Genomic DNA, 14,929 nt, shown 5'->3' on the forward strand with positions numbered 1-14,929 from the left:
TTAGGATCCTAAAATGTAAGGTTAAAATAAATTGAACCGACATTATGCCTGGATTAGCTTATCGTCTCGTCTGAATCTGAAGTTCGAGGACGTTCGGCCCCAGATTATTAATTTCAGTGCTAGTGAAAGGCCGAGAAAAGTGCCTCAAGAATAAAATATTTTCTTTTTAACATACCTTTGTTAGTCTGGCATGTTTGTAAGTTTGTTTATCTATACATATAACTAAAATTAGAGTGTATGTTTGTAATATTATTGAAATAACCGCTTTTTACTACATGCATATGAATATATACACGATACATACACCAAAATAACATTTTTTACAATTTTTTTCTGTCTATCTGTCTGTCTGTTTTTTCCGGGTAATCTTTGGAATGGCTGGACCGATTTTGACGAGACTTTCACTGATAGGTGGCTTATGATATAAGGAGTAACTTAGGCTTTATTAAAACTAGCTTCGCCCTGCGACGTCATCCGCGGCACGACGATAACGGCGGTTAACATCGCGGGACTCAGCTATCAATAATAAAAGTTAATGATTCCGAAGCGAAGCGAGAGCGGGTCGCTAGTATGGAATATAATCTTTGAAAGTCACCTTCGCCGTCTTAAAACGACCGATTGACTTGAAAATTTGCACACGCATCAAGGTCCAAGGTAGCATCATTTTGTTCTCTCTAATTATATCCTGAGCAGTATCAAAAGGATAAAACGATTTATAAATTAAATTTTTAGGTCGGTTTGCTATTAAAAACGTGTATTTTTTTTTTTAAGTTTTTAAACTACATATTAATGAATTTTAGGATTTTCAGAGACGCGTCTACATCCAGTCTAGTTATATCAATGTCCAAAGGTAGACGTTAATGAGCTCGAAGCCTACAGCAACGCATAGCGTTCAACAAAATGCCAGGCCTACAAAAATAGCAATGAAAGAAAACTTCTAGACGCAAGACGTTCACGAAGGATTATCACGATGAAACAATAACAAGGAGTAATTTAGCGTTATAAAAATCTTAACTGCAAAGTTAATACCGAATTTCTAGTTTTAGGACGTATTGTCAGGCTGCACGATTAGCATGACTTTCTTGTCTATTTCAACCGCGAAAGCTTTAGTTCCAGCTTGAAGGGCGAGACATCAGTTACACTATACAATTGATGTTTAGGACCTCGTGATTCAAACGACAAGTGTGCTTAGTGCGAGCTTTTTAACGTTCTCGATAGCGTAAAAGTTAGCTCATATTTGTATGGAATGGGATCGTTTGCGTACGTTTGCCGCTAGGGGCGCTGTTCCAACTGCATACAAAATTGGCCTAACTTTTACGCTATCGAGAACGTTAAAAAGCTCGCACTAAGCACACTGATCTCGTTCATGCTTAAAAATAATTTCGCAATCGTGATACAGAAATGTGTTCATCTTACGCTAATCGTTTTTAAATAGAAATTAAATTTGAATTGTATATTGTTTATTCTTGAAGTACGCACGGTGGAAATATATCTATATATTAATACGTGAAGCAAAAACTTTGTACCCCTTTTTACGAAAATTGCCCGGACGGAGGAGTATGAAATTTCGCACATTTATAGAGAATATAGAGAAGTGCAGAATGCTAATTTTTTTTTTAAATAACGCATAAAAGATTCATTAAATCAATAAAGAAAACATTACACATACTACCATGTATTTGACACACACACACACACACACATAATATACTCTTTCTTTATTGTCAAACTTTTGTTATTGCTTAAAGTCTGTTGTCCAATTGAGAATAGGTTAGTATTGTTTATCTTTAATATTACGAGTATTGGTCTATAGTGTAGTCTTGGCGAAATCTGTAACAATAGGACCATAATAACGTTAAAACTTATAATTTCAATTAATTATAGTCGAATTTCGACTAAGTACTGCGGGGCCACTAGTAATACATAAATACGATAAATTATTGCTTGAATTCTCGACGAGGTATGTACGCGACAGTTACTAGGATATTACTGTTGAACAGATTCTGAACTGATAAACTCGATGTTTCGACAGTTTGCATTCGAATTTGACATTACGACCGCCATTTTCAGTATCTCATGAATGAATTACTTCCGAGGAAGTTTTATTTTCTTTTGTTTTTATTTCTCTTATAATTCACCTGCTTTAATGTGCGTTACAAATGCAAATAGAAAATTAATAACTAGAGAGTTTTTCGTATGGCTAACTTATTATGCGTTGTCCCAATGATACATATTGTATTTTGAGATCTTGACATCAGGGACGTCTTAAACTAGGATGGGGCCCTTGGGCACACAAGAATTTGAGGCCCTTTTGGAAAGTAAAAAAACGAATTATAATAACATTTTTTTGCTGAGTATGACCATTTATTATAGGTAATCAAATACAGTATGATAAAATATGTCATTAATGATATTAAAATGCTGCCGGTTTTTTGGTTACGATTTCGATAACGGTTTCTTTCGGGATTTCTGTTGAGCAAAATCTTCTATTATAGGCATAGTATATGCCTTGTAAATACCTTCTGATTACTGATTTGTGAAAAAAGTGTAATGTGCCCGACAAAAATGTTTTGAGAATAAACGTGTGAGAGAAATTGTCGGTCTTTCGGGGCCCCCTGAGAATGGGGGCCCTGGGCACGGGCCCCGTGTGCCCTTATGGTAAAGACGGTATTGCTTGACATCCGAAGGTTGACTAGATGCTTATTACGCGTTGTCCTAGTGATATAGATTGTTATTTGAGATCTTGGCATCCGAATATTGACTAGATGAGATCGCTTTCAGTGATAAGTCCACCCATTGTACTTTGATTTTAAGTATAATTTTTCTCATTATTTTTTTCTGTATATTGTCGTTATTATGATGTACCTAAGTGCAATAAAGTGTTTTGTGCTTTATTATACTGTAAGCGTGCGGGGTTCGTCGTCATCCGTTTCCGGCACGCAGCCGTTATTTGGCTTCAAATTGGGACAAGCGTTCTTCTAATCTATTTGGGGCAATGTGCTCGGAGGGTTCGTCAATAGCCTCTATACGCCGCACCTAATTTATGTTTATTTCGATTTCTATCATCCGATCTTCGTTGTAATTCAATCGTGTCACCTCAGATACGAGAATGAGAAGAACGCTCTGGTGGTGTCGGTGGTGTCGTGCCAGAACCTCCCGGGCCGCGAGCCAGCCGGACCTGACCCCTACGTCAAGCTTCAGCTACTCCCCGACAAACAGCACAAGGTTAAAACTAGGTATGTATGAAAAAAGCTATGTACAAGTTATGTATGAAAGGTTAGCGGAATCGTCATGAATTTATTAAGTTGAAGTTTTTGTTAGGTGAATTTATTAATATACTCCCTTTAATACTGTAAAAACTATTAAATGTATGTACGTATGTATATATTTTTGTGTATGTATTTGAATTTAATATAAATTTCATTGCACTTACTACTATTTATTCTAACCTATCTTTGGTTGGCTGGCAGGGAATGTCTTAGGCATTAATTCTTATTAATATATATATTATAGAATAAATTAATAAAGAAAACGCACAAATATTTATCTCTGATAAAGGCGTTCTTAATTAAATTGGAATGATATATGAATAATGATCGATGAGCAAACAATGGAAACCCTGTGTGTGTGTGTGTTTGATACATTTTATCCATCCGCTACGAACTATTTCACTGGGCCCAGCATCATTAAAGGTAATCTAGGCATTTTTATATGACTCATATCACTTAACAATAAAATATTTTAATACAAGACGACGAATCAACTGCATATTTTAAACAATGCTCACAAAAATTGGGTTCTAAAAATAATAGTTTAAAAAAATTAAAAAAATTATAGTTTAAAAAAACTAACAAAATACGCTTTTATAGAAAATCCAACTAAAAAATAGAAAATAAATTTTAATAAATTTAAATTAAGACTAGTGTAAGAAAATTATTTTTTGTTAAAAAGCATGGGGAGTTGAATTTCAATTTTTTCAATATTTTTTGTTTATATGTATATATATATTGTCATCGGTCCTTAATAAGTATACCAAATTTCGAGTTAATCCGACGTTTTGAAGGGGGTCAAAATCATGTTCAAAGTTTCCGTTACATACAATACGTCTGAAGCTAATAAAAGCGTATTAATAATAAATGGTAATTTCATAACATTATCCTTTAGTTGATATTAAATGATGGTCGCATTACTCAGGGTTGTCCGTAAGACCCGTTGCCCAGTTTACGATGAAGACTTCACCTTCTACGGTATCGCTCCGCATCAAATCGCCGGCATCACCCTGCACTTCGTGGTCCTCAGTTTTGATCGGTATGTTTAGCTTCATTACTCTTATTTGTATTTGAATTCAGTTGCGGGTAGTTATGATAGAATACGTGATTTCTGACAGATGCCTGAATCGCGCTAACGACATTTACCAGATAAGTTTGTATATATGCAAGTTCTTTAACAGTAACGTCCGCTCCATTAACGGTACTTTGAGGTACGGCACCGCACCGCAAAAGCACCGGTCACCGTCCTCGTCGAGCCCTTCGTCTCAAGCGACGGGTTCGACGAGGACGGTGACCGGTGCTTTTGTTAATGAATGTGTTTGTGAATGAGTGAATTAATCCATAGACACAGCCCACTGAGTTTCTCACCGGATCTTCTCAGTGGGTCGCGATTCCGATCCGGTGGTAGATTTTGCGAAGCACTGCTCTTGCTAAGACCAGTGTTAGAAACACTTTCGGTTTGAGCCCCGAGAGCTAGGGTAACGCTGATATAGCGTCTCAAGACTATCAGCATAGGTAGGAAAATAAATAAATAGCATCCGTACTCCTCAGTCTCCGTTTAAAATCTTTCCTTTGTCGTTACCCACAAAGTTTCTTTACATGTTGTACTTTGAGAGATTATCCTCTATTTCTGTTCAACACACATAACATAAACAGACAGTTTACATACAACCAACACAATAATAATAAAAAACAAAATGTGTGCAATTGACACGTGGTAGAAGTGAAACCTTCCAAAATTAAAATACAATTATCCTAAACGTCTGAAGTATATGTAAAATTTTGTCATTAGTAAATAATTGTAAGGTAGCGCCCTCTGTGAATTGATATTTTAATTTCACGTATAATCCTGAATTAAAATTCACTACAAGAGCTTTCATACACACGTTAGTATTAAAAAATCTCACAGATGCCGCTGTATTAAATAGTATGTATATCTCTGTCTCATTCTTTGCTGGCTTCATCCTACACATTTTTGTATTTGTGTCTCTTACCTGTCGTTTTTTCCGTTGCATCCGGTTTGAAATCACAACGATTCTAAAGAAGTTTTCACTTCAATAAAATAATAAAACATCACATCATTTATTTTTTTGTTTGGTGTCTTTAAATTAAACTTATTTTTATAATCCCTATACAATACTATTCTAATACTTTGTGGTTCTTACCAATTATAGCACATAAGCTTAAATGGATATTGTCGTGTTCAGACTTCAAGCCCAAGGGCTGAACCAAGGCTACATTAAATAAAGACTTATTTCAAATACACAATTTGACACAATTTTAATATCGGAGTAAATGACTATTTAATTATGAGAAAAATTCAAGGTTTTCATTATGCATTTGTTGAAAATAGTAAGTAGTAGTTGTAAGTTGTAGTAAGCATATAATATTTCCATAAAATATTTACTTCGGTTTCCAGATACTCCCGGGACGAGATAATCGGCGAGGTCGTGTCTCCGCTGTCCAACCTCCAGCTCCACAGCGGCGAGGCCATGGCTCTGTGCCGCGAGATCCAACCGCGCAGCCTCAAGGTAAGCCCAGAAGTTTCTTTAAGAGTCCATCAGTGAGTCCATAGTGTTCCACAATAGCTCAAATCTGGTGACAGGACGTCTTAGAAGTCCTTACGGGTAGATACCACCACCCTGCCTATTTCTGCCGTGAAGCAGTAATGCGTTTCGGTTTGAAGGATGGGGCAGCCGTTGTATCTATACTTGAGACCTTAGAACTTAACTCGAGGTGGGTGGCGCATTTACATTGTAGATTTCTATGGGCTCCAGTAGCCACTTAACACCAGGTGGGCTGTGAGCTCGTCCACCCATCTAAGCAATAAAAAAAATTGAGTCTCTTAAAAAATCTTTGGAGGAAGCAGTGGCGAAATTTCCATTGGAAACAGTGCGTGAATCCATACATTCGTGGCCAAACAGATTAAAGGCTTGTATAAAAGCTAAAGGTGGCTCACAAAAAAAATGGGTCACGATCCCGATCCGTTGGTGGTTTCTATAAAGAACCAGTCTCACTAGATATTAGCAAAGTTTCTCAGGTTGAGTTGTGCAGCGTGGAGTTGTGTGGTGCGCAGATGCGGTCGGCCGGTCGCGGCGAGGTGCTGGTGTCGCTGTGCTGGCAGCCGGCGGCGGCGCGCCTCACCGTGGTGCTGCTGAAGGCGCGCAACCTGCCGCGCATGGACCTCACCGGCCTCGCCGACCCGTACGCACACACGCTCACACTACAGCCGCCGACACGCACCGATGCATGCCACAACTTGACTATCGAAATTCGTATAACACGTATCTTTGTACAGTGTTTAACTCATAAGTGGTTTCCGCTGTCTTCACGTTCTTTATAATACGCCCTATTAACGTTATAATACCAGTTACAAATTGGTTTAAAATAATACTCAAAGAACGCTACTCAAATTCTTCCGTGATTCTATTACTTGCCTTAAGACGTCCACGGGACTACTTCTTGAATACTTCTTGAATCGCCGAACCAAAATTGATCCGAGAACTTGGTCAATTTTCTATAAGTTTTTAAGACTGGTGGTAGGACGTCTTGTAAGTCCGCGCGGGTAGGTACCACCACCCTGCCTATTTTTGCCGTGAAGCAGTAATGCGTTTCGGTTTGAAGGGTGGAGTAGCCGTTGTAACTATACTGAGACCTAACAACGCATATCTAAAGGTGAGTGGCGCATTTACGTTGTGGTTGTCTATATCCTCCGATAAGCACTTAACCACCAGGTGGGCTGTGAGTTCGTATATCCATCTTCTTCTTCTTTCTTTCCTATTACCCTCTGCTGGGGTGTAGGGCTCGAATCAAATCCTTCCATTTACATCGGTCTTGGGCAGTTCTAGCTCTTCCCACATCATGCTTCACCGAGCGACGCCGAGTTGTTCTGGGACGGCCTTAGTAATAAAAAAAGATTTTTCTAGGTAACTTTAAATCGTTTCTTCTAATAACTTCCAGCTACGTGAAAATGTATCTGCTGTACAACGGGCAACGCATCGCCAAGAAGAAGACCCACGTGAAGAAGCGCACCCTGAACCCGGTGTTCAACGAGTCGTTCGTGTTCGAGGTCCCGGCCGCGCCCAACGCCGCGCTCGACCACGTGTCGCTCGAGCTGCTCGTGCTGGACTGGGACCGCGTCACCAAGAACGAGGTGGGCCCTGCGCTTCCGTACTACGAGTCGAGATAAATGCGAATGTCTGAAACGTTCTTTGGGGTTACTGGTGGTTTGGACGTCTGTCTAGCTTCACTAGAACAGTTGAGCATGCAAGGGCTCCGCCTGACCATGCTCGTGCTGGACTGGGACCGCGTCACCAAAAACGAGGTGGGCCCTGCGCTTTCTTTTGTCATTTTTGAAGTTATACTTCTTTAGGCGCGTTATGAAAAATTGATGAGAGTGAAATTTTACGATGCGCGCGCACCGTAACACAAAATTAACAGAAATGAAGTTGCCCACTAAATTGCTCATTGCAATACGACCGACGTAACTTGGCGAGTCTGAATATAGCCGCATGTGAATTTTCGCGCATGTACACTCGCAAAAAAAAGTGTTATTTACTTTTTTACATTACTGCTTTACGGCAGAAATAGGCGGGGTGGTGGTACTTACCTGCGCGAACCCACAAGAGTTCCTTCCACCAGTTTTTATTGCCCTTGTAGGCAGACAAGCACACGGCCCACCTGATGGTGAGTGGTTACCGTCGCCCATGGACTTCAGCAATGCCAGGGGCAGAACCAAGCCGCTGCCTACCGCTAAACGGAACTTAATATTTTCGTCGGTCTCCGTGATCCAGGTGATCGGTCGGCTGGAGCTGGGCGCGGCGGCGGCGGGCGGCGCGCGGCACCACTGGCGCGAGGTGCAGGCGGCGCCGCGACGACAGATCGCCGACTGGCACAAGCTGAAGGAGTAGACGCGCCTCTACACCTCCACACCTCCAACTGTCCAGGGCTCTTTAGTTACGACCACTCTATTTATGCGCGAATACATTCCTATTTTTCCCTCAAAAAGTCCACTGAAAAAATATGAGTAAATGACCACCATTTTACTGAGATTATATTTCATCCCATATCATCTCATTTAATTTAATTTCATCCCAGTTGATTAATGTCTCAAATTACATTTCATTTCATTTCACTCCATAATATCATTTTTCCTAAAAATAAGCATATAAATTAACATAAGACATGACTTAAAGGTCTTAGTTACCAGGTCATAAAATCCGATTTAAAAAAAACATTCCTATTTGAAAGTCCCTATTTTATATGACTCATATTAAGACTCAGACTTCATATCTCACGGTTCTTGACAGCACTCACATACTGGTAATGAGCTTTCATGACGACACCAGACGTGTTATATGTCAGATTATCGATGTAATGCAACTGATAACAAAATCTGCTCTAAATCTATACAAAATATCTATGAATTTAATTAAATACTCATTACCTTGAAGTACTCTACATTAAATAATCATCGACTCCGCATAGAGCTGTGAAGTTGAATGTCAACACAAAAATCCTGTCCACAAAAATTTCCTTCACATAACATTAATGGTTATATTATAGAACCCAGATTCCAAATAATATTCTTGTCTACTGTTACGTGCATTTGTAAAATTCTGGCAATTATTATTGATTATTTACGTGACAGATAGTATAGTGCGTTAAAAATAATCAAATACTTATATATTTACTGGTGGTAGGACTTCTTGTGAGTCCGCGCGGGTAGGTACCACCGCCCCGCCTATTTCTGCCGTGAAGCAGTAATGCGTTTCGGTTTAAAGGGTGGGTAGCCGTTGTAACTATACTTGAAACCTTAGAACTTATATCTCAAGGTGGGTGGCGCATTTACGTCGTAGATGTCCATGGGTTCCAGTAATCACTTAACACCAGGTGGGCTGTGGGCACGTCCACCCATTTAAGCAAAAAAAAAATATATATCTAAAGCTGGAATTTAGTCTGCCATTTTTATTGTGAGGAAAGTTTGACCGATAGATAACGTGCGTGTACAAAGCATAAACTGCAAATCATCGCTCAGCTGATAAACATCGCAATTCTAACTTGCTTAACTTCTAGCAGAAACAAAAAACCTGAATATCTTCTAAGGATCTTGTTAGATTAACGTAATTCTTTCATAAATAAGATACGCTAAACTACTATATGTTTATGGACATTATGCATAATAATATGTCCTTACGGATCCATCAGATCCAATAACTCTTGTATTAGATACCTTCAGCTCTAACACTAGGAGCAAGCTGAGGAACCCCGGTAACCGTACTCGTCGAACTCGACAAAGAGGTCGACGTGCAACCTAACCCATGCATCAGCCCGCTGAGTTTCTCGCCGGATCTTCTCAGCGGGTCGCGATTCCGATCCCGTAGTAGATTCATTCGCGAAGCAATTGCTCTTGAGTTGTTAGGTCTCCTTCGGAGGCGCTCGGGAAGCTGTTAGCAAATCCCACCCCTCCTGGCTGAGCCTTTGCTCGCTCACCTGTCCCGGTGAAGCTGGAAAGGCCTCAGGGCCATCACCAGTAATCTTTCAATCATAAAAAAAAAATCTGACAAAATCTTTAGAAGATATGCAGAATTATGTCTCTGCTGTTCAAAGTATATTTAACTTGTGCGGCTTATCGGCTAAATACAACGTATTTTATTAGTTTTGGTCTTTACCAAAAAGCAAAGCCGGGGTCCGGTGAAGAGAAAAAACGTATTTAGAAAAATTAATTTGTAATTGCATTATAATTTTATAATAGATAGACAAAAATATAGTTTCGTATGATTCGTAATGAAAATATAAGTAATGTTTTTGTTTTTTCGTTATGTTGTTGCGACCCGCGATTCATCAGAACGGCGCCTGATCATGTCTAATAACTGATATAATTGAAAAATGATCATTACAGCAAACGTTGGACTAAAACTATTTGAAAATAAATGCTTCAGACATTGACAGTGTCCATGATTTAGAATAAAATGATAGCGCACAGTATTACATTTCTTAATTTCGATAGCATTTTCATTAGCCATTCTAAAGAATATTAATTTCATTAAATCGAGACACATGTCTTGAAACAAATTTAAATACAATAGAATATTAGAAAACATATATAAGATCTAAGAAGAAACCACATTAATTTATATATATTTAGCATTTTTGGAATATATACATTTTGTGTTCCCATAATAAGTATACATGAACTTGTTCACACCAACATTTACCGCAAATGTTTTAGTGAGCATCATTATAAAGTCGCCCGTGTTATCTTACATTGATTTACATATCTAAAGTTAAGTCACCAATTGAGTTAGAGCGCAAATTTCGGACAATTTAGCAAAAACATTAGCTAAAAAAAACTTCCAAATACATCTTTTAACCGTTTACTGTAGGGGGCGTCCATTAATTACGTGAGGCGTTTTTGAGAATTTTTTGACCGCCTCTCCCTCCTGGGTGAGATATCGTAAGATTTTTATCAACTCCTTCCCGCCCCTCCTCTAATCTCACGCGAGATTCTTCAAAACTTCTATTTGGACGGTAAACGTGTTGGATAATTGAGAAAAAAAAACTTACTCTATTACTTTTATTGAAGACTAGCAAAGACTAGTAATTGTGAATATTACCTTAATTTAAAATCACAATCATAAAATTAAATAATGAATATCAAACAAAAATTAAGAAAAGATTTATTCTAATTCAATCCATGGAGACTCGTGCACGGCCTCAAGAGTGACTACTGGAACCAATATATCCAAGTGTTTTTCACCAAAGCGTTTTACACCGTTTTCTGCGAGAAATATAATTACGTGATATTTGCGAACCCCCCCCCCCCCCATAAGTGAGATTTGGAAAGATTTAGCTTGATCCCCTCCCCCCCAGAACACCTCACGTAATTAATGGACGCCCCCTTAAAGTAGTACGTAATCTCATACTATGTGTTGTAATACGTAGGCGAACCATTATCTTTGGATTCGCAGTTTTTCTTTTGGAATAACGTTTGTAGTCGAATAATCTAATACTAAATGAATGTATCGTAAAATAATTACATGTTAACCGATAAAAGTAAGGAACAATGCAGTTCTGTTCACGCTCTAAAAGGTTTGTATTCGTTGGTCAAAAAAAACTGGTTTGAAAAACACTTTTAGGGTTTAAAGCGTGGACACAATTGAATTTATTTAAATACTCATTAAATGTATAGGTTTTAGGGTACAGATATGAAATCTATTTTATACTTTTTTTTTTTTTTTTTTTTTTTTTATTGCCCTTGTAGGCAGACGAGCATACGGCCCACCTGATGGTGAGTGGTTACCGTCGCCCATGGACTTCAGCAATGCCAGGGGCAGAGCCAAGCCGCTGCCTACCGTTTAATACTCTCCACAAGCCTCGTTTGAAGAAGGACATGTCATAGCGCTCGGGAAACACCGTGGAGGGGAGCTCATTCCATAGCCGGATGGTACGTGGCAAAAAAGACCTCTGGAAACGCACTGTGGATGACCGCAGTGGCTCCAGGTAGTATGGATGAACTCTACTCCGGTGGCGGGCGGTGCGATGGTAAAAACGAGATGCCGGTATCATCTCGAACAATTCCTCAGAGCACTCCCCATGGAACATACGGTACAAAATGCAGAGGGAACCGAAGTCCCTCCGCAGACCCAGAGGCTCCAAACGATCCGTGAGAATGGGATTATCGACAATCCGAACGGCCCTCCTCTGTATGGAGTCAAATGGAAGAAGCTGGTATTTGGGAGCCCCGGCCCAGAGATGGGAGCAGTACTCCACGCGAGGCCGGACTTGTGCTTTATAAAGCAAAAGCCTTTGTCCAGGCGTGAAGTACCGCTTCGCTCTGTTGAGGACTCCCAGCATTTTGGACGCCAACTTGGCTTTGCCTTCCAGATGACTCCGAAACTGGACATCGCTCGAAATCTCGACCCCAAGTATCCCAATACTCTCGGAAGGTTGCAGGGATACTCCTTGGAATTGCGGCGCCATGACAAAGGGGTCCTTCTTCGCAGTGAACGCGCAAACTTGTGTCTTTATCGGGTTGAATTGAACCAAGTTCAATTCACCCCATTCGGAGACTCGCCTCAGAGAGTTCTCCACTTCAGACACAAGTTTAGATCGTCTCTCTTGCACCGCGCTCCGAGAGAGACTCTGATGGCCGATATATCGCGCATCCCCCGTGTTGTCATCCGCATAGCAATGCATGCCATCAATAGACAGCATGTCATTGATATACAGGATGAAAAGCGTGGGGGAGAGCACCGAACCTTGTGGAACGCCAGCGTTAATGGTCATGGTATCAGAGCAGTCACCGTCTACAACGACCATGATGCTCCGCCCATCCAAAAAGCTAGCGATCCACTTGCAGAGACCCTCGGGGATTCCGTAAGATGGTAGCTTCGACAGAAGTGCCCTATGCCAGACCCTGTCGAAGGCCTTCGCGATATCAAGGCTCACAGCAAGAGCCTCGCCCTTGCTCTCCAAGGCTTCAGCCCACCTGTGAGTAAGGTATACGAGAAGATCGCCAGCTGAGCGACCGTGACGGAAACCGTACTGTCGGTCACTGATCAGCTGGCGATCTTCAAGATACTTCAGGAGTTGTATATTTATTATTCGCTCCATCACCTTGGAAAGCAAGGAAGTTATCGCGATAGGCCTATAGCTCGATGGGTCCGACCGGTCACCCTTCTTGGGGATAGGGTGGACGTGGGCGGTCTTCCATGAAGACGGAACCCTGTTAGCGCAATAAGAGAGGCGATACAGACGCGTTAGCGCAGGCGTCAGCTCAGGGGCGCACGTTTTCAGAACCACTGCGGGGATGCCGTCTGGCCCACTCGACTTATGGACGTCCAGGAGTCGGAGTTCCCGCCTGACTGCACACTGTGTAAAGCAGATCTCCGGCAGGGAACTATCACACCGGGGGATGTTCGGTGGTGTGGCACCCCCGTCGTCCACGGTCGAGTTCGAGGCGAAGAGTTTGACCAGAAGGTCAGCCTTCTCTTTCGCACTATGGGCCAGACTGTCATCGGACTTTCGCAGTGGTGGGAGACTAGACCTGCAAAAGTTTCCTTCTGCGGCTTTGGCGAGCGACCAAAAAGCACGGCTCCCAGAGGGATAGCTCTTTAGTCGCTCGCCAACTCTAGCAACGTGCTCCGACTTCGCCTTGGCAATAGCCTTCTTGTAGGACCTGGAAGCGGCGTTATATTTCCGCCTTTCCTCTGAGATGTTAGGGTCCTGACGTCTCCTGGCATTATCCCATGCCACGTATGCGGACCGCTTGAGGTGTGCAGCATCCCTGCTGGCATTGTTATACCAGGGTCTGCTGCGACCCCCAACGGGCACTTCAGAGGAGGGAATAAACAATTCCATCCCCTGGAGCACCACGTCTTTAAGACGGTCCGCACAGACGTCAGGATCAGCAGAGGAAAAGCAGAACCGCCCCCATGGGTAGGATGCGTAAAATTCACGCAATCCATCCCAATCTGCTGACAAATACTGCCAAACTCTTCGATACCTGGTCGTCGTTCGACGACTAGGACGAGAGAGTGGTGTGGCAGCACGGATAAGGCAGTGATCAGACGATCCAAGCGGAGCGTCGACCACTACACTGTATCCGGCTGGATCGGTGGTCAGCAGAAGGTCCAACAGAGAAGGCTCGTGCCCCTCAATATCTGGGACACGGGTGGGCTGTGTCACCAGCTGGGAGAGGCCGTAGGCCAGGGCGAAATCGTAAGCAGCCCGACCCGGTAGGTCAGTGGTTCTGGACCCCAACCACTCTTGGTGGTGAGCGTTAAAATCTCCAAGAACCACCACCTCCGCAGATGGGTACTGCTCAAGCACGCGGCTAGTCCCCTCTTGCACATGCTCTATCAGAGCTGAACCTGCATCACTGCTCTGGGACCTGTACAGGCACGCGTAGACTCGGGTACAACCCCCATGGTCTACGCGCAGCCACAAGAGGGACAGGTCCCGTTGTTCGAGGCCTCGTAGACGGCGACAACAGACATCAGCCCGGACGAATACACACACCCCGGCTTTACGCAGGAAGTTGTGCTCCAATACGTAGCCGGGGTATTCAAGGTACGAAGTATCATCCGGAGCAGATATCTGCGTCTCCGTCAGAAAAAGGAGGGCAGGCTGCGCCGTCTCAAGATGGTGGTGTACGGCGTCGAGGTTGCTGTGTAGGCCCCTTACATTGCTGAAATCCACATTAAATGTGGAATGGGGCATCGCCGACAAAACCCTTTTCCTTTTTTGTACTGTCATGTTTGATTTTTTTTTGTTTGGAGAGTGGGAATGGGTGGGGTAGGAAGTTCGAAGCGAAATCATGACGATACCTGAATAAAGCGCGGAACACAGTACGTGCTCGACCACGGGTTGCGTGAGAGACTGACGCAGGGCATGGAAGGGCCCCCAGTCCACCCTGCGTGCGATCGCCGGGATCCACTCCGGTCTCCGACTCCGGCACGACGACCGCACGGCAGGATTTTACACCGGTTGGCGGGACAGCTTCCCGGGGCGGAGTTTAGTAGAGACACCCGGGTTCAGGTCCCCAACTGACCGGCGGGCGGCGGCGAACACCGTTTCACTGGGTCTCCCTATACCCCCGTCAAACAATCACGTCCCGCGAGCTCGCACGCACGTCTGCTCCGCATGTTCCAGGCATC

General features: G+C 42.4%; 1 protein-coding gene across 1 annotated transcript in view; it reads left to right on the forward strand.

Moving 5' to 3' along the window:
* Positions 1-8,350, forward strand: part of LOC101745435 (synaptotagmin-4) — a 45,289-nt gene extending 36,939 nt beyond the window's left edge. Inside the window, exons 5-10 of the mRNA XM_004929732.5 lie at positions 3,102-3,236; positions 4,195-4,308; positions 5,689-5,800; positions 6,346-6,473; positions 7,230-7,422; positions 8,063-8,350. Of these exons, the coding sequence (XP_004929789.1) occupies positions 3,102-3,236; positions 4,195-4,308; positions 5,689-5,800; positions 6,346-6,473; positions 7,230-7,422; positions 8,063-8,179 (799 nt within the window). The 3' untranslated portion in view covers positions 8,180-8,350. The remainder of the gene's footprint in view (positions 1-3,101; positions 3,237-4,194; positions 4,309-5,688; positions 5,801-6,345; positions 6,474-7,229; positions 7,423-8,062) is intronic.
* The last annotated feature ends 6,579 nt before the right edge of the window (positions 8,351-14,929 follow it).

This window comes from Bombyx mori, chromosome 21, assembly GCF_030269925.1.
Source record: "Bombyx mori chromosome 21, ASM3026992v2".
In the NCBI taxonomy this organism is placed as follows: domain Eukaryota; kingdom Metazoa; phylum Arthropoda; class Insecta; order Lepidoptera; family Bombycidae; genus Bombyx; species Bombyx mori.